General features: G+C 34.6%; 2 protein-coding genes across 5 annotated transcripts; one reads left to right on the top strand and one right to left on the bottom strand.

The window, feature by feature from the left end:
- Positions 1 to 78: 78 nt before the first annotated feature.
- On the bottom strand, positions 79 to 10,371 carry LOC135596116 (glycosyltransferase BC10-like). Of its 3 annotated transcripts, XM_065087923.1 has the most exons (11): positions 10,234 to 10,371; positions 9,120 to 9,640; positions 8,010 to 8,108; positions 5,598 to 5,698; positions 5,433 to 5,504; positions 5,196 to 5,286; positions 4,287 to 4,367; positions 2,330 to 2,389; positions 2,114 to 2,236; positions 1,987 to 2,025; positions 79 to 633 (listed from the first exon to the last, which is right to left on the bottom strand). In XM_065087923.1, the coding sequence occupies exons 2-11, from the start codon at positions 9,453 to 9,455 to the stop codon at positions 511 to 513; spliced, it is 1,125 nt and encodes a 374-aa protein (XP_064943995.1). In that variant the 5' UTR covers positions 9,456 to 9,640; positions 10,234 to 10,371; the 3' UTR covers positions 79 to 510. The 3 variants fall into 3 exon arrangements, with proteins under 3 accessions (XP_064943995.1, XP_064943993.1, XP_064943994.1); XM_065087922.1 differs by lacking the exons at positions 79 to 633; positions 10,234 to 10,371 and adding an exon at positions 1,530 to 1,736 and having other exon boundaries at positions 9,120 to 9,599; XM_065087921.1 differs by lacking the exons at positions 2,330 to 2,389; positions 10,234 to 10,371 and having other exon boundaries at positions 9,120 to 9,599.
- A 6,595-nt stretch (positions 10,372 to 16,966) lies between these two features.
- On the top strand, positions 16,967 to 19,340 carry LOC103969864 (uncharacterized). Of its 2 annotated transcripts, XR_010480803.1 has the most exons (4): positions 16,967 to 17,260; positions 18,194 to 18,458; positions 18,565 to 18,634; positions 18,838 to 19,340. XR_010480803.1 is itself a non-coding variant. In XM_009383503.3 (3 exons), the coding sequence occupies exons 1-3, from the start codon at positions 17,153 to 17,155 to the stop codon at positions 19,155 to 19,157; spliced, it is 693 nt and encodes a 230-aa protein (XP_009381778.2). In that variant the 5' UTR covers positions 16,968 to 17,152; the 3' UTR covers positions 19,158 to 19,340. The 2 variants fall into 2 exon arrangements, 1 of the variants encoding a protein (XP_009381778.2); XM_009383503.3 differs by lacking the exon at positions 18,565 to 18,634 and having other exon boundaries at positions 16,968 to 17,260.
- Positions 19,341 to 19,794: the final 454 nt, after the last annotated feature.

The following is a 19,794-nucleotide window of genomic DNA, read 5'->3' as shown; positions in this document are numbered from 1 at the left end:
AAACTGCTGGATTCTACATACCCAAGTAACTTGGGTTTCTGCGACTCCGGCCATTAGTGGCTGCAATGCATGAATACATACACAAAGAGTAATTCGCTTGGTTATTAATATTTATAAGAAGAGCATTAATTCAAAGTAGCTTCTCATCTGCAAAGCTGCTATTACCTGACACGCATCATAGAGACTGATAAATTTCTGTTCAAATGAGCAGAATCCACAAAAGGAATGATTGGAAGGCTACGAGTAAGTTAACAAAAAACCATTAGTGTAGTAAAGAAGGAAAAGAAAATTTCTTAGCTCACTGCTCCAAGAGGTGATCGTGGTGGCATTCAGTTGGCGGAGTCAACGGGACTAGATCTGCTTCATGCTCCAACGATCGCCTGCTTCTTCAATAAGCCAGATTCCATGGTTCTGCATCTAAGACTAGCATAAAACTTGGGACCAATAGGTATGGGGGTAGCTGTGGAAGAGTTATGCTCCACCAACAATTGGCATCTCTCCATGAGTCACTTAAATGGAATTGGAGTACAATTGCATCAAATTGTCAAGAGCTTCAGGATAAAATTTTCTAGCAAATAAATAGCATGGCCTCTTCACCCCGTTCCATAGACAAGGTCTCTTCTGAACTACTTTCTGTAAGGTAGTATGCCAAAATGAACAAAGAATTATTAATGAATTTTGGGTCAGTGAATACAAACAAAGAGAAATTGCATCAAGGATTACAAACCTACATCAAATTCTTGAGCTACAACAAGAGATTTAACTGCCTAGTGTAACTTTGATCTACATCAAGAGATGTAACACCTATGCATACACTACAGAAGAATTCAATAATCAAGAGATTTACATCAAAGTGTTTGAGATCAATTCAACTTTGATCTAATGTAGAAGACCTGTTGCTCAAAAGTTTATACTTAAATTCCCAGTTTGAACATCGTTTAACTGCCTGCCGTTCCCATGGTTTGAAAAATTTTATGAAAGTCACTTTTCATACCACCATAAATCTTTTATTTCTATGGACAGAGATGCCTTTTGGTGAACTCCATTTTATCATGAAAATCCACCTTTCTATGATTTGATTTTTAAACTAGTTATAGTTGAACATTTGTCTGCCATTGTCATCTGTTTCAGATTTATGGTATTTTAGTCTGCAAACCCTTGTCATATTATAAGCTATCCTGCTAGCATTAAGTGTTGGTAGTTCTTCTTTGTCCATAGAGAATGTAGTCCTGGTTATCTTTTGGAGTAGGACTCCAGGATTATGATTACACCTCTTTCCTCATATGACTCCAAAGAAGTGACTCTATCCTAAGCAACAACCATTAAGTAATTGCTGCAGTCATGGTTCTTCATCAAAAACCTGAATTCATAGGGAACTTAACTCTTATTAGAATGGACTGGTTACAGTGAATGTTGGGAGAGCTTGTGACAAGGTGGAAGAAAAATTTTCACTTTGCCAGATACATGCATGCTGACATGTATATTTCAGATTCAGATGCCGCCTAAAGAATGGTAGTTGGTAATGAGTCTAATGACTACCTACCTAATAAATTTTAATAAACAAAAACATCAGTTCCTGACTAATTCAGATCAGACACATGAATTCCTTCCTATACCGGGCTCTTCTGAGGATGAGTCTTTACACGATCCAAGTACCATCAATCCAGTGTTCCTCGTCAAACTGTTGTGTTTCCAGGTTTCTCTTTTTTACAACTACAAAGCATCTTCTATCTTTTCTGGTAACACAAGATATCACAAATGTCAGCATCCACATATCTGCTATGTCAACATAGAATTTGTTGTCTCCTAAATATCCAACAGTACATGTCTAACCGATTAATATTAGCAACTGAATAATTTTACATAAATGTAGAAAATAGAAACGTGAGAATAACTGCCTAATACTTTACAATGCAAGACCATCATAATATATCTTTATGAAGTAGAAGACAGAAGGACATCTGGGAGCAGATTTACAGAGCTTACCTTCGAATCACTTGTAACATGAATGCTCTCATCGATTGACTGCAAATGATAGAGCATCATTAATATTTAAAAATTGCTTTATATATGCATATCTTTACTAAGCTATTCAAAAGAAAGTTGAACATACTGCAATATTTTTCAAGAGCTCAAAGGTAACATCTCGAGTCCTATAAGCCTTTGGATGCCATTTTCCTTCAGACCAATCTACATGGGTAACTGACCAATTCGCAATTCCACCAGGATCAACCATCTGAAAAATAATAAAAATCACAGGTAAATGGTATGAATCTCAATCACAGAATAGAATAGATGAAGCTACAAATAGGAAGACTAATTTGGTAACATGGAAAAGAGTTGGCAGATAATGCTCATCAGAATAGCAATTGCGTCCTTCCATTCCAGGCTGTGACAATCAAAACAAATGTTAGCATCAGAACATTTAAGTGGGGCAAGAGACAAATGCAATGAAAAAAACATGTACATGTTCTGTATTCATAATGATAAGCTTGCTCCCATCTGTCAACAAATTTTGTTGAGGGTTATGAAAATAGCAGTACTGCTATAGTAAATTTGGAGGTAGTGTCTCAAACTTTACACAAGAAGTATATGCTTGAACATCCAAAATCATGTCTACAAGGATAAACAAAGAACAAAGCATGAGGCAAAAAGATGCTATTTGACTTTTCAAGCAAACTGAAATGCCGGTCTGTGCACTTAAACCATATATAAGGAACCTTGATAATTCTTCCATAATTCATTCAAGGGCTCGCTTAATAATTCAATTTCTAAAAATTCAGTAATCCAGAAACCATTTTAGGCCATCGTATACCGTACTTCAGCATGTGAAATAGAGTCCCAGTGGTTGTTTCATCTCATTTGAGAAGTGTTTATCTTCAGTTTGTGTTACTATTTTGCAATTAATTATAGACTAATTAGCTTTTATTTTATTATAAGTATAGGGCGATGTATATTAAATAGCTGTTCTTAGAAAAAACATATTGAAGTTTTAGGTTGATTGAATCTCTTTCCTAATACTTAGTATACCATTTGTTGAAAATCCTTTTAGAATAATGAGATATGACCACAGATGTCCTCTATCTCATAAGGTTATATAGAGGATAATGAATTTATATAGACATACAAGCGTGTTGAACAGAAGACTTTCTCGTTCATGCAGATTCGTTTTTCACTTAATTCTATTGTCCTTTCCTCGTTGTTTCTATTTTCAATTACTAAAGCTTCAAGCTCAGATATTATGTCACTTGTTTCTCTACAAAGTTATGCAACAATATAGAAGGTCAATATAGTTTGTAAGTTAGAAGAACCAACAAGTCCGTAAGTCTGTCACATCCATATCCAACACTCCAACTTTGACACGTACAACACTTGCTTGACATACCTCTGGAATGGCCATTCTATGTCCCTTTTAGTGGATGAACACACCTCACATGGAGCTGATAATTTCCGTCATGACAGGACATTTACCCGAAATATACATTTCATCTCCCAATTCTTTTCAGATGCATTTAGTGTTAACGTTTTAATATGTATAATGATGTTTATACTAATTGATTAGATTCAAAGATTCTCACTTCATATGTCTTATGACTTCTAGGATAATCTTTATTGATCACTATATTACCTGTATAAAGATTAGCTTCTTATTTAATTATTATTAAAAATTCTGGTTTGTTAATAAGTTGTTTTGCTTATTATTAAATAGTATACAGAAAACATAAAAAGTTAACCTGCATCCCTGTCATGTCATATTTTACTCTTTTTTTTTCAAATTGTCCTATCATGGTTTCTGTACTACCATGTCCACATTGTTTCTCCATCTGTTCATATGGGAATACATGCATCCTAGCTTGTCAATTCCAAAAGACTTGAAATTTTGTTAATGACTACTGACCAAGAAAATTACTGATTCATTTCAGGCCTTACTTTCTGATGCCATTTACAAGATGAGCAACCAGTAGACACAATGTACTGTAGTGATTATGTTCTGGGAAATGTTGCTTTATCATATTATAGAGAAGCTCTCTTTTGGGGATAAAAGTTAAGATATACCATGGTCTATCAATAGAGTATGATAATTAGTAACACAGAATGACATATCCCATTAAACAGGAAGATTTGTAATACGCAAATGATAAAGAAGCTCTTCTTTTGGATAAACCATGGTTAGTTGACAGAACATGACAATTTACTGATACAGAATAAAAGCCCAATTGGAGGTTTCTAGGGAGCTATATTGTATTGCATGCAAAATATAACTCATCACAACCATAAAAGCTTACCCTGCAATAAAGCTTGAATTTTGTATAGTAAACACCATCAGCCAGAATTAGCAAAGCATGTTGCCGCTTGATTGAGAACCACTGTTACAGGGTCAACAACTAGGATGTAAAACAGAAAATATCATGTAAAGCAACCAACATATTGTTTAAATTAATACTATTAATCACCAAAAAATATAGCAACAGTTTTTGCCTTGCAAACCCATATTGAAGGTGTACATATAGGGCATTATAATCACTTGAACTTCGTTTGCTGGCTTTATAATCTAATCCATGCTTTCTTAAGTTTCTTGGGTTTCAGTAACAGAACAAAACATCTCCAACATGGTTTCATTTTTTTTTCTTGGTTTCAGATAATGGTCAGAACAAATTAAATTTGGATTCAATTTCTCTTTAAAGAATAAATGCACCCTGCTGACCCTTGATTTTTGGAGTCATTACATCTTTAAAGAACCAAGAATATTTTGGTTTTTTTTTTAGAGCAACTGAAATTACTAAGTTATGTTTCCTAGAAAAATGATTTAGATGTCAGTGGTCTTTTAGATGAGAGCAAACCAAGAGTACGTCGGTCATTAGTAGGATTATCTTGTAGCAAATTGTTGTACTCATAATCATCACATGGAGAAATGGCAAACCTACTCTTTATTTGGTCTCATTCAACCTCTAAAAAGCCTAGGGTAGGTTAATCTCTTTTCTATATAAATGACCCAGAAGCTTTAAACTGTTCTCATATGCATATGTATATGTACATGTATAAACAGTTAGATTAATCTTGTCACTTTCAGAGTACCTTGACTGCCCTTTATGGTTCAACAGTTTAGCTATTATGTAACATGTCACTTGAGCACAATAATCTTGAACTCTGATTCAGTAAATTTCATTATGATGAATTGTAGTGGTATATAGTACCTGTGCACCCTTCCTGAAATCTTCTTTTTCAATCTCAGGCAACATATTTTCAGAATATCTGCCTGTTCCATGAGGGCCAGGATCCTCAAAACTGAAAATAAGGCAAAAAAGTCATTTGCTAAAGCTGAGACTTCAGATTATATGCTTGTCTGTAACTGAAAGATACATAAAAGTAAGCCAGCATAGAAAATTCATCGGGAAACATATTTAGATTTCATATGATGTAGATGGCTGTACCAGTCAATAAAGCTGATATTTGTTCCCGTCAGATAGTTATATACATAATCAAAATTGTGTAGTGGCACACAACTGCAAACAAAAATTGAACAAATAAAATGCTGACTGATTGAACATCATCACTCAGTTGAAAAGAAAAAGCAGCATGTGGCTCCTAACAATCACCTATCAGAGAGCAACACAAAATGCTGATTATCAGTGTCTTGAAGTGCATTTACCAATAACCTCTTTTCTGCTTCAACCATTGAAATTTTTCCCCAGGCCACCTGCATGCACATTGGAAATTTTTGAAATATGTCTTTTTGTAAGCAATAATTCATGATCCCAGGAATATAGATAGATTTTTCCTTTGATATGAAAGTCAAACTTAGGTTGATAAAAAACAACTGTAATTACTGTGATCCAAAATATTCATTTACAAGGAGTAAATGCAATCTGTGCTGTACAACTAAATAAGTTACATCTATTTAAGTTGTAACTTTTCTAGGTCCATAGAAATGTTTGTGCATTTTCCGTTCCTGCTAAAATATGCCTTTGCATCATGCTGTTTCTCAAGGTTAGATCCCTCCAGTTTGGCATCATGGTTAGGTGGCCCTGTTGGCATCCATGCAAGTATCCCTATGCATGTTGGCAGCCTTGCTTCAGGTACTAATCCATTTTCTTGTTGCACATGGGAAAAAAAGATCCAGCTACATCAGAAACAAGGATATAGGACAATCTAATTGGGCTGTGAATCACATAATAGCCTAGCTAAAGGGAATAGACACGCTTAGCAGACCAAGTATAGGACAATCTAAGTTTTTTTCCTCATAGACATGAATTAGTAACAAAGGAGATATAACCTCTTAAGTCTGTACAGCCTTGTGAAAGGGTAATTACTATATTAGATTAAGTGAATATACAAGTCAGGTCAAAAGTTATAACAAAGAAGGAAAAAACTCAGCTGTGCACACTCCCACAGAATGTCTCGTCTGCACTCTACATCTGCTATACCATCCTTTAGGGTTGAAAATGGATTAGTTAATATCTGTCAGAATTTGGACCCAGATATGGATAGCATCAGATTAGATATTCAGATTCAGATATTAACGGGACCCAAATCTTCAGGTATGAATTTGATTAGACTTTTTAAATTAGGATCAGATTTGGGACATCTAATAGCATCCAAACCTTTTTTTTTAAAATAGGATTGACTTGATCTTTTCAAGTCAATCCATCTACCAAAGTTTTTTTTTTTTTTGTAACAACAAGCTGATTGGAACTTGCCAAACGTTCTTTTTCTAAATCTGTTTATATATGTGTATTTATATATGCATTACACTAATTACTTTACAATCTGACCTCCTTGCTTGCTGATTATATCTAATTTCCATTAATATTCATCTAAATCAATCAATTCAGAATTCCATTGGAGCCCATCCAAACACCAAATTTTACTTTTATCTTTCCAACATCTGATCTATATCTGTGCCTTTCATCTATCCATTTGTATGTGGTACATATTCATAGCTGTCTTGGTCAAATATGGTTTCAAAATTTTGGATCCATCTATTATCCATATTTGTATTAGCATCTACATTTTTGCATCCATCTATTATCCATACCTACAGGCATGAGGACTTGTGGGAACCTGCCCCTAATGGGACAGGGATGGGGAAAATAAACGGGGACAGGAGTGGGGGGCATTTTATATTACCTGTGCAAATACGAGGTGGGGACGGATAGAGCACTCCCCACCCCATACTCATACCTGTACCCAAACTCGACCCATTAATACGTGGGCTAAGCTGCTAGGCCCAAACACTAGATGAGTTAGGCTTTCGTTATTCAAATTAGATCAGGTGAACCTTGATTGAATCGATTATGATTTAATTAAGAACCATATGGTTCAATTAAATCAAATGAAACATCTCTTCATTCTTAACTCTTTGTTTCCCGTCTTTTCTTCTATCTTCATTTTCTGCTCTAGTTTTTCTTATTTCTCTGTTATAGATGGAATTCTAACCTTTTCTTCTTAATTATGAACAATCCCTTTTTTTTGCCAACATATAAGACTAGTTTGCTTCCCAGAATTTTTAGGTGTCATTTATAATATGAATGTTTATTCGCTGATATTCACATGTGATAATTCTACTGAATAACCTTTAGCAAAAGAATTGTGTTTCGATATTATTAGAAAGTTGAATATGTTTAAGAAAAAGCTCTTTAACCTTACATAAAAGAATTTCTGACAATGCATAGAAAATCATAGGAATTGGATTACATTATACAATTAATAAGCACCCAGAAAAACAAGAGAAGAATATATTTCTTGACAAACATAAGTTATTTGGCAGACAGCAAGCTTGGTTTTGGTTATATTCTTATTATATGTTAGCTGAATAAATTACACATTATATCAAGCAAAGTGAGTTCTTTTGTGCAACCAATGAAGTACATTTACATTTCTTCAACATTATATTTGGTAATTATATATACTTTCAGGGCAATTAGCAGAACTTAAAGTAGTCCATGCACTTTGTTTCTGACTGGAAATGAAAAATCAATTTAGATATTGGAAACTTGTTGAAAGAGTACCTTTTCACTATGGATATCCGTGCCAATGAATAAAGGACTCACATGTACTGGTTTTTCTGTTGATGCATGCACATAAATAGAGAATCTACCTTCATAACCCTGTACATAAAGGTCAAGATTGCATCAGATTGGAGATGTCACCTATTAATTAGAACTTTCATAAAAATATTCCAAGCTGTTGCTGTCTTATAGCAATAGACCCTAAAGTGCTTCATGAAAATAACAGCTAAGTTAATCCAAGTGCATACAAGTTTCATCAGCATAAGGAAAACCATGGTTGCGAACGAACATAAAGAACAACATCAAAACAGAGGGTGGAATAAAAAGAATAGTACCTGGTAGTTTTTTTGAATAAAGTCTGGTCCAGTTGATCCTTGTAGTTTATAAATAATACCGACTTATTGATTGGACATAGGGGTTAATAACACTCATAGCTAGTAAAAGATCATTTATTAAGAAGTATAAATTGATAAATACGAATACAAAATCCCAATTTCATGCAAAACTAGACCTCATAAAGTTCTGAAGGATTCACAAAGACTCCTGAACCAAGACCGGAACATAGAAAGATAGAGTTCAGAACCCAAATGATGAAAACATTAATGTCTTTTATAGCTGTACATAGAATTCAATATAATACTGTCACATGATAGTGAGCCTTGCTATTTATAGTAAACTCATTCCTCTACAACCAAGATCTCAAGGGTTTGAGCACAAGCAACCTCTCTGCTTGTGAAAATAAGATTTCATAAATTAATACTGCATCTATGGAAGCAATTGGCTGCCCTTTTTAATACCTATTATTACAAATAACATCTCATTACATTGAATAACATACCAATATGGGCTTCTATTTTCATAATTCTCACTTTGTAGTCATTCAAGTCTTATATAAGAGATCACTTTAACATTCGGCCATATAGTGAATGAGCATAGTCCACAAACATGTTTTGAAAAGTTAGGTAAAGTGATCATTCTTCAACCTGGAATTGAAATTCACTCCTAGATTGTAATTTGCATGAGTTACAAATGCTATAATAACCAAGAATACAGGCAGGGTAGCAAATGATTATATAATTAAAAAGATGGATATCAAGACAAGGGTTGTACCAGGAAAAACTTCTCCCAGAGCTTTTCAAAGGGCAGTGAACCTGCTGTTAAGAACATAAAAGCGATTTTAGGATTCTTTGACTCCACAGCTGGTGCTGATAGAATGTCTCTAATCACAACACGAGCAGCAAGTTCATCATCAGAATAAACCCTAGTGCGCACAGGTGGAAGCCACTCCATCAAAGGGCTACAGACATGGGAAGACATCAAGTAGCATGCTGAATAACGCTGGGGTGGATAAACATATAGCACAATTAGCATCGTGCAGACCAACAATATCATGGCAATGATCCATAGAGGCCTTCTTGAGCGGGCTCTGTGGCGTGGAGCAGGCATAATTTTCAGGTAACCGGTGCCGGGGCAACAACACCTGTTCAACCATCATATATTGAACCTCATTGGACCATAAAGTCGATGATATCTTCCAGTGGTAGTTGAATCCCAAAGGCTGCTAACAACAGTAGGCTCAATAAAACAACGGCTTCAAAAGACACAGTGTCAGTTATTGATGTCCTGTGAACCTGAAACAACATAACAGAATCACTATCTTTATGCATTTACAATCAGAAATCCCAATTCCACACAGAGCAAAAGCAATTCTAAACAAGGGATTCGAAACCCGAAAGACGAGTAAGACTATTGGCAAGATCAGAGAGAAGTTATTAGATTGAGAACGACATCCAGTTAGTTAAGACAAAGACGATCATCCTCCTCGAAAGCTATATCTACTCTACCAGCTACATAAACCCAATGGAAGACGATAATACACCAGAAGAAGAAATTTAACCAAACACATTAATTGGAGCAATAATTCATCCCGTGAGGTCGATTTCCAATTAAAATCGATACATGATAACGCAAAATAGTTTCTCAAAGACACTCAAAGAAACATTACCTAAGAATAGCAACAAAGGAGGACGAGGAAATAATTCCCAGAAACAGATCGGTCTATTCAAGAAATCCGACTACGGGGTTCCCTAACAACAAGGACGAAGAATACCGCTACGCCAAGAGCAATCAAACGACTCCACGAAAAGCAAACGTAACGAGTTTCAACGGATACCGAAAAAATCGACCAAAATATCAGAGAAAAAAGCGGGGGCAGCAGCGTAACTCCGATCGACCGCGGAATTGACGGAAAAATGGATCTCGCGAGCTCGTTGAACTTCCGATGGAGAGGCGAGGAGGCCACTAGCGAGCAGAGCGTGAGATATGGGAGAGCAGGGTACCATCGGGAGCGTTTACTAGCCCGTGAAGAGGGATCCCATCCAACTAGTGCATGGATGGAAATGTGACGCGTCATTTGTCATGGATGGAAAAGGGTGGGGTCGACAGAGTTGAACGACACTGATGAGGAAATTGTAGAGATCTACTTAGAGGATGAAATGGAGGGGATCCGGGAAAGCGGTCTTCGTTGTATCGCCAGCATTTTTTTCCCCGGTAGAAGACACTTCTTACCTTTCGTACCCAAGGCACCCTGTTCGATCATTCGATAGACTATCCGGGACCCACGAGGAATCACAGCTGGCGTTCCTTGGCGCAACAGTAGCTACCGGCAGTTTTCTTGGAGGCAACGACCGCCTTCATCGAGACAAGGATTAAATGGACGAGTAATCAAAGAAAATTCTCAATAAATGTAAGGACAAATTTTCGAAAAAAAATTATATTTTTTGGATTTTTTCTAGAAATATCCCCATCTCCAGAATTATCAGACAACGCAACGCCTCTTTATTATCTAATATCTGAAATATTTTTTTTCTCTTTTTTTCCTTTTCTTATGGATTGATTCTGAACCAATCCAGTTATAATAATTTTCATAATATTATAATATTTTTTAGTATATAAATACTATAATATGATTATATATATATATATATATATATATATATTATATTTATGATATTTTTATACTTCGTTATAATATTTTCAGTAATATTAAGAAAGCACTATAACATGGTAGTATTTAAAAAATATATATTATATTATAATATTTTTTGATATTATTAAAAATAAAATAACATAGTGTAAAAATATTAAGGATATTTAAAATATTAAAAAAAATACTGTTTGAGAATTCTAAAATGAAGGATATATATTTTTTAAATATAATTTAATTAAAATATTCAATGAACCCACCATCGATTATTAACAGACGATTTAGACTTGTGGACTATGTAAATTATAAAGGAGATAAGAAGCTAAGTCAGAGAAGGAATGGGTCCTTCCTTGGGTGTCTTTTTCCCTTAGAATTAATGGACAACTCTTCCTTTTTGACCTTTCCAAACCGGACCCAGAAAGAACACTGTTCGGGAAGAGTCTAGTGGGTCCGTGTTGGGAATTGTCATCCGAAGTTGGTTGGATTTGTATGTCCATCTCATGAGAATGGGACAAAAAAAAAAAAAAGCTTCTAGATCTATCATATGTATGGTCACATCCTTACTATATCTCGTAGCTCAATGTGATTGCATCAAAGGATACTGATGCTTTTGGATTTGATATGATCGCACCTAAGATAAAAAAAAATTACTGACACTTTTTGGGCTTACCTATTTATAGCTTGATATAACCATATTCAAAGTTTATGATACATCATAATTTATCGCATCTAAAATGAATGATGCTTGGTGTCGATGGATTGTTTATCGATTTTCCTTACTTGTATATATGTTTGACAGAGTGACATGGAGGTCATTCGTGAATCTGCCATGGTAGCGAACGTCTTTAAAAGTTCACAAAAATTATGCCACCCGAGTTACTAAAAATTATACTACTATGTAAAGACATGAATTATTGCATCGAACTAGAGTCGAGCGTGAAGCCTCTAATGATATTACCATATTGCATGCCCTCTCTAGAGTCAACAAAGCTCACGAAGCAATTAGATGAATTATTGATAGATAGTCTCATCTACAATTCTAAAACACCATTCGAAGTTCTAATTTTCTTCCAAAAGAAACAAAATAAGAGTCTCTAATTATGCAATGATCATCGAGCTTTAAATAAGATGATGGTGGAAAAACAAGTATTATATTCCACTTATCGTAGGCTTATTCAACTAATTAGGCAAAGGAAAGTATTTCTTTAAATTTGACTTTTAGTCAGGGCACTAGCAAGCGCGCGTAGCTAAAGGCGATGAAGTGAAACTATCTATGTGACCAGATATGGATTATTTGAGTTTTTAGTGATACCTTATAGTTTAACCAATGCTGTGACTATATTGTATACTCATATAAATTGATTTTTTAAGAAGTATCTATACAAGTTTGTGATCGTCTACTTTAATAATATCGTTGTCTACAAAAGTTTAATTTATGTGGCTATCATAAAATCCTATGACGAGTCATGCAGGATTAGAGATGAAAGCTTATAATCATGATAAAATTTCAATGATCAAGATATCCTACTTCATCCTAACTTTTTGATCCATTATTCCTATAGAATGTCCTTTTCTATGTTTCATTGCTTAATGCAATCATATCGAAGGGTATTAATGCTTTTCAATTTGATATGATCACATCTAAAATAAAAAATTAATGACACTTACTAACCTGACATGATCCCATTTATAATCAATGATGCTTCGTTGTGTTAAGAATTAATAATACTTTTTAGAGCGATACCATCACATCTAAAATCAATGATGATTTGTAGCTTGATATAATCACATTCAAAATTAATGAAACATCATAATTTAGACATATCTAAAATGAATGATGCTTTATAATATATTTTCTAAATCAATATTGTTTCACGACCAATTTGGGTGTCTGAAATGAATAACGCTTACTTACTTGACAAATAGCATAATCATATAGAATATTACGAAGGAAAGTGATTTTTAACATATATTTGTGTTAATAGTTACAATCGAAAAATATGATTTGTTTTGATTTTAGTGTTAGATTATGCAGAATATCTAACATATTAATTTATTTCATGATCTTATAAAAAGAATATATTAATATTTATATAAAAATAAGATATTTTTTATCTTCTAAAAGGAATCTAGAAAAAAACTCAAGCTTTTCATTCCTCAATGGTTTTACAAATGATTGATCATGTGGTTCATGAGTGTAACTACATTTCAAATCAATCAAGTTATAATCAATGAAATTATTAGTTCCCTATGATGAACAAAGTAACGATATTGATATCTCCAAGCATTGCTCATTAGAGTTACAAGATCGATCACGATTATAACCATAACTCAAAGGCATAAAAAATAATCAAGTAGATGAGACTTTAAGCCTTCTATCCTTGTAATGATGACACTGGGCAACTTCACCCAGCTTCGTTGCCTTGATGATGAGGGCATTATGGTAACTTCATTGGTGTTTCCTACAATCGACTAGAAAATTATGATGGAATATAGAGAAACAATAATAAAACTAGAGCCACTTGATGCAGAGGTCATTCATGAATCTACTACAATGGTTGAAGTCTTAAAAGAATTTATAGACATTGTGCCACCTGAGTTGTCAAAAACTATATTGTTGTACAAATGCATGGATCACAACATCAAGCTAGAGTCGAGCGTAAAGCCTCTAACGAGACTATTATACCTCATGACCCCTCCAAAGTCGGTAGAGCTTAGGAAGCAACTAGATGAATTGATAAGCAGTAGTCTTATCTGCAATTCCAAAACACTATTCAGAGCTCTAATTTTTTTTTCTAAAAGAATTAAGATGAGAGACTCAAATTATGCATAGATTATTAAGCCTTAAACAAGATGACAGTGAAAAACAAATATCTCATCCTACTCATTATAAACTTGTTCGACTAATTAGATAAAAGAAAGTATTTCTCTAAACTCGACTTTCTGTTGGGGTACTGACAGATGTGCATAGCTAAAAGTCATGAAACGAAAACTATATATGTGATCAAGTATAGACCATTAAGTTTTTGGTGATAATGTTTATCTTAATCAATGCTATGATGCACTCTCGTGAATCAATTATATAAGGAGTATCTAGAAAAGTTTATGATCATCTACTTTAATGAATCATTATTTACAGTAAAAGAGTTTAGTTTGTGTGGCTACCGTATAATCAAACGAGGGGTTATGCAAAATTGAAGGTATAAACTTATGATCATGAGAATGTTTTAATGATCAAGGTATCCTACTCCATCCTAGCTTCTTGATCCAGTGTTCCTATGGTCATATCCTTTTTATATTTTATGGCTCAATGCGATCACATCGAAGGGTATTGATGCTTTGAAGAGTATTAATGCTTTTCAATTTGATATGATTGCATCTAAAATAAAAAAACTAATGACACTTCTTGAACTGATATAATCACATTCAGAATCAATGAGCTTCATTATGTTAAGAATTAATAATACTTTTTAGAGTGATACCATCATGTCCAAAATCATTTATAGCTTGATATAATAACATTTAAAATTAATGATATATTTAGATGTATCTAAAATAAATGATGCTTTGTAATTCCTTTTCTAAAATCAATATGAAATGAATGAAGCTTGCTTGTTCAATAATTAATTTTTATTATATGATACGGTAGTTATAATTGAAAAAAGATGATTTGTTTTAGTTTTAGTTTTAGATTATGTAAAATATCTAACATATTAATTTCTTTTTATGCTTGATCTTATAGAGGAAACTAAATTAATATTTATATAAAAGAATAAGATATTTCATTATCTTCTAAAAAGAATGAAGAAAAAGCTCAAGCTTTTCATTCCTTAAGAGTTTTTATTTAAAATGGAGAATAGCTAATCACAAAATAGTTGGTCATATGATTCATAAGTGTAACTACATTTCAACGTAATCATGTTATAGTCACAGCTCGGATGCATAAAAAATAATCAGATAGCTGGGACATCAAACCTTCTATCCCTAACGAAATGATAATATTGGGCAACTTCACCCTATTGAATCTCATATTTTGATGATAAAATCAATTGATGAGATTATGATGTAATATGCATTTGAGTGACGCAAGACCAACCTCGATGAAGGAAAGACAATTCAATTAAAGTAGGAAGAATTAGATGTTGGGCCGGAGTAAAACATATTAGATTAGGTCGAAAGGACTTCGTGCCATGAGTTTGGGCATCGGGTCGAAGGATCAGACATTGCACCAAGAAGATCGAAAGTTACAAGAGTCAACATGTCGATTGGGCAATACGTCGAAAGAGAGGACGATGCGCCGAAGGATCGGACGAAGCGTTGGACGAACCAATGATATGTCGGACAACATAAGATTCATACTTGTAATTGTGTGTATCTGGATCGAGTTAGTTAGGTCTAATTGAGTTAGTTTTAGGTATAATCATGCCAACTTGATTATGGGCCAATTGGGCCTAAATCAAGATTGAATTGGACCTATTGTTTGACCCATCCAATGACTTATAATCAGGTCAGGCGGTGATACTGCCCAGACTAGACGATGGTACCATCCAATGTCACTATGTTAGGCGGTGGTACCGCCTAGTACTAGCGATGGTACCGTTAGTACTCTGAAAATATAAGGATTTGAATTTTGACTCTAATTTTTGAAGTCATTTGAAGTATATAAATATCCCACAAATTCCTACTTAGGTAATGCACGAAAGTAGAACAAAAACTCTATAATTCTAAGATTGTAATATCTTAAAGTATAGAGTTCCTCTTCCTAGAGTTTAGTGATAGTCCTAAGGGAGGTGTGTGAGGAAAAACTTGTAAAAGAGGGGTATGAAAGTTCTCTCATGAGCTTGTAAAAAGTAGAAAGAGTTATAAGGATAGTTGGTGGAAAGAATATCGTTAGTGAATGCCGATGGCCTCGACGGAAGAATTATTAGTGAGTTGAATGAATTATTATGGAGATAATAATTCACTGAGTCAAAATGAACGTTGACAAGCGAAACTCACAGCCAATTCGATAATAGGCCTAGAGAGTCACACATATTCATCGCTTTATCTATCATATGGATCACTACTAAAGGTTGTGAGAGCTCATCGACGAACTAGGATATGAATATTAGGAAATATACAATCTCCCCTAAACGAGAACGATATGATCACATCTAAAATAAAAAAGTTAATGACATTGGTTATCCTGACATGATCATATCCAGAATATTTTAGAGCGATATCACTATGTTCAAAATGAATGATGATTTATAGCTTCATATAACCATATTCAAAATAAATGTTGTATCATAATTTGGACATATCTAAAATTAATGATGCTTCCTAGTACCCTTTCTAAAATCATTGATATCACCATGTTTGAAATGAGTGATGCTTGCTTGCTCGACACAATAGTATCCTTCTATAGAATTATTATGCAGGAAAGTGATTTTGATCATATAATCATATCAATAGATATAATAAAAAAATATGATTTGTTTCTATTTTAGTATTAGATTATGTAGAATATCTAACATATTGATTTCCTTTGATGCTTGATCTTAGGGAGGAAACTATATTAGTATTTACATAAAAAATAAAAATATTTTTAATCTTGAATCAAGAAAAAGCTCAAGCTTTTCATTCCAAAAGGGTTTCTACTTATAAAATAAAATAGAATAGCTAACCACAAAATGGTTGGTCAGGTCATGTGGTTCATTGAGTACAACCACATTTCAACATAATCAATTTATGCTAAATAAAATTAGTGATTCATTATTATAAATAAAGTAAGCTCGGAGGGATCAGAACTAATCGGACGGTTGAGACGTCAAGCTTTTTATCCCTGATGAAAATTACGACAGTGTTGTTGCTGTGATGAAAGGGTATTACAGTAACTTTAATGGTATTTTCTGCGAACGGTTAAAGAAGATAGAATATAGAGAAATAACAATAATAAACTGAAAAGAAAGTTCGGTTTATTTCGATGATGTTCTAGAGAGTTCCGCAGCGAGGGAATTAGTGTCGTCCTCTCGGCAACGAAGCTCTCACGCAATAGGAGAGGAGCAAAGGGGAAAAGCCTGAGGAGGTCGAAACCCTTGCAACCGTGCGATTTTGTTCGAGGGTTCCGTTCGCTTTTTGGTGATCTTTCGAGTCGGGTTGTGGGGATTCGCCAGAGATGGCTGGTTTCTCGACGGGGAGGGCGAAGAGGAAAGAGCCTGAAGAGGTTTACGACGATTTCTCGTACTTTTCGCTGTCGTCTCCGGCTACGAAGATCAGGAGATTGGTAAGACGCACTTCTTGTTGGATTCTGATTCTATTCGAAAAGAAGACCTTTCTGTGGTGTACATCTACTCTCCGGTTAGCATTAGTTTCGGCGACCCGTTCTGAAAGTTAGGTTTTTGGTTCACTGGATTGAATGCTTGATCGCGTAAGTCATAGAGTTGTGAATTATTAACAGCTATCAGGATCCGTAGCCTCCCAGTATTCTTTCATATGAGACTCTACTAATCGATGATGTAACCGTTCTTCTGGGTGTCCGATAGTTATACTATTCGTATTGCTGATATGACATTGTATGACTTGGAGTACCTTCCTTTTGCCCAAAGAGAAGAATTAATATCATAGATGGGGACGAAATTGGGTTGGATACGGAATCCATTTTCCTATCCATCCGGAGGATAATATGGTTTCATATAGTAATCTGTATCGATATCTTGATACCCTAATATTTATATATCTCAAGCGTTAAAGTAATTCGTAGTGACATTATAGAGCATGTTATTTGATTCATTTTTGTAAGTAGAGTATACTTTTTCTCTTTCCACAGTCTATTTTCAAAGTTGCTTTAGAGTATTCTTGTTGAATAAATATCATAGAAGTTTTGTTTTTGTTCATTAATTATTGTTGATGATTCATCCCCTTCATACATATAGTTCGTATACGTATCTGAGCATATGGTAATTTAGCATCCTTTTAATGTCATATACAAATTGGTATCCATTGACCAAAAGCAGATATCGAATCAGGTTTTCTAGGATCTGGTGTTTTTTAACAGTTGTCGCCCTTGTCATAAGCATTCATTTTATTGTTGGGTTTCTTTCTTTTTTTTTTCTTTTTCTTTTCCCTTCCCCTTTTCCTCTAGGTCTTGTGTTAGCTGCTGATTTTTTTTTCAAGGCCCTTTTTTCTTTTTTGTGATGTTTGTGTCCTGGGTTTGTAGGATGCCGATATGCTTCCTATGATAGAAGAGAATGAGGCAACAGCTATGACAAGATTTAAACAACAGCTGCCAATAGAACAAATTAGCACAAGCACCTATGGGATGCCAGATATCAGACCTGTAACAGTTCATAGTATAGCTGCATGCCTGCCAAATGAGAAGGGAGCTTTTGTTTATGATTCCGCCGAGGCCACACCATTTTTGTCACCTGTTGGACCAAATGTTTCTTTTAGAGTGAGCTCGGATTTGATCCGTGGTATCAAAAGTATGTACTTCTGAAAACCTTAATTTGTTGATGTTCAATTTCTTGGCTCTATATAAGAGTAGGATATCTTATATTTAATTTGGTCTCTTACTTTGGTGTAGCGTAGATTACTCTTGGAGAACTCTTATGACAATATTTTTTTCTTACTGATGATGTGCTATCAGACACTTTATCAAGTTGAGTTGCCATCTGCTCTGTTCTCATCATGTCAATACTGTGTAGAAACCTTTATTGTCTTTTCTGATATTTTATTCAGTACCTCAGTTGAAACAGAAATTCTCTTCGATGCTTTTCAAATCGAATCTTCAGCATTGAATGTAACACATTATTCACAACAAATAAATGTTGGTTGTAGCATTTTCATGTTTGTTTTTTTCAGATCATGTCTTCAAGCTGCAGGATCAAACTATGGCTAAGATGGATGACAAAATACCAGTGTCCAATAACTGCTTAGCTCTGGTTCCCTGGGTGCCGCCCCAGGCTACCGTCCATGCTTATGAGTACGCTGGCTCGCAATCCGGGAGCCAGTCGTCGCAGGAGCCAATGGAAGCTGAAGAAGCTGGAGCAGCACCCATGGCAGTCGAAGAAAACAGAGAACAAACGGTTAGTGGAATCGACGTTGATGTGATCCAGCAGTGGCAGCAGCACTGTCTGGCTCCCAAGTTCCTTCGTCACACGCCCAGTCGTCTGATGTCGTAACAGTTTGAAGGAAGAGAGCAGTCGATCATTTTCCTTTTGATTGCATTCCTACCATGTCTTGTCGAATGCAGAAAATCGTCATTCTGTTTTGATTTCTTTTGAGTAGCAGCTCAATCTGGTACATTACTTGAGCAAACGTATATGCTTACAAATTAACTGTATATGCTTACTAATTTTGATCTACCAAGCTATTGCCCATAATCTTCTTTATAGGTCAGTGCAAAATGTCTCACATTTTGTGAATAGTTCTCATAAAAAAGATGAAAAGATTTAATAATAAAACTTGAAGAGATTAAATAATTAGTATTAGTGATGTGGGAAGATATAACCGGTGATAATTAGTATTAGATATCAATGTTTCATTCGTTAACATTTGCAAGTGTATGTACACCATCAGCATATCAATATTTTAGTCGGATAAAATTGTGAATCTTTTAACTTTTTGCAAGCGAATCACCTAAATGGTAGTGTATCAAGTTAAGGATATTATCTTTATATTGCTCATGGTCGAAGAACATTTAACTAGTTTTAAATAATTAAATAATTAGAGCTTCACACTTATCCATCCGAATTGGACGCCGAAATATGGTATAGGTTAGGCGAACGAAGCAAGCCCAACCACACCACTACACCTCCT

Source organism: Musa acuminata, chromosome BXJ1-10 (assembly GCF_036884655.1).
Source record: "Musa acuminata AAA Group cultivar baxijiao chromosome BXJ1-10, Cavendish_Baxijiao_AAA, whole genome shotgun sequence".
Classification (NCBI taxonomy): Eukaryota; Viridiplantae; Streptophyta; class Magnoliopsida; order Zingiberales; family Musaceae; genus Musa; species Musa acuminata.
The sequence above is the reverse complement of the archived record's forward strand: the minus strand, read 5'-3'. Positions and strand labels throughout refer to the sequence as shown.

What these genes read in the sequence shown, in the direction of transcription:
- LOC103969864 (XM_009383503.3), top strand. Translation starts at nt 17,153, where the DNA reads ATGGCTGGTTTCTCGACGGGGAGGGCGAAGAGGAAAGAGCCTGAAGAG. An exon ending in CTACGAAGATCAGGAGATTG is followed by an intron (nt 17,261 to 18,193) that starts GTAAGACGCACT and finishes CTGGGTTTGTAG; the next exon opens with GATGCCGATATGCTTCCTAT. An exon ending in TTTGATCCGTGGTATCAAAA is followed by an intron (nt 18,459 to 18,837) that starts GTATGTACTTCT and finishes TGTTTTTTTCAG; the next exon opens with ATCATGTCTTCAAGCTGCAG.
- LOC135596116 (XM_065087923.1), bottom strand. Translation starts at nt 9,455, where the DNA reads ATGCCTGCTCCACGCCACAGAGCCCGCTCAAGAAGGCCTCTATGGATC. An exon ending in ATTTCAGGAAGGGTGCACAG is followed by an intron (nt 4,368 to 5,195) that starts GTACTATATACC and finishes ACCCTGTAACAG; the next exon opens with TGGTTCTCAATCAAGCGGCA. An exon ending in ATGTTACAAGTGATTCGAAG is followed by an intron (nt 634 to 1,986) that starts GTAAGCTCTGTA and finishes ACTACCTTACAG; the next exon opens with AAAGTAGTTCAGAAGAGACC.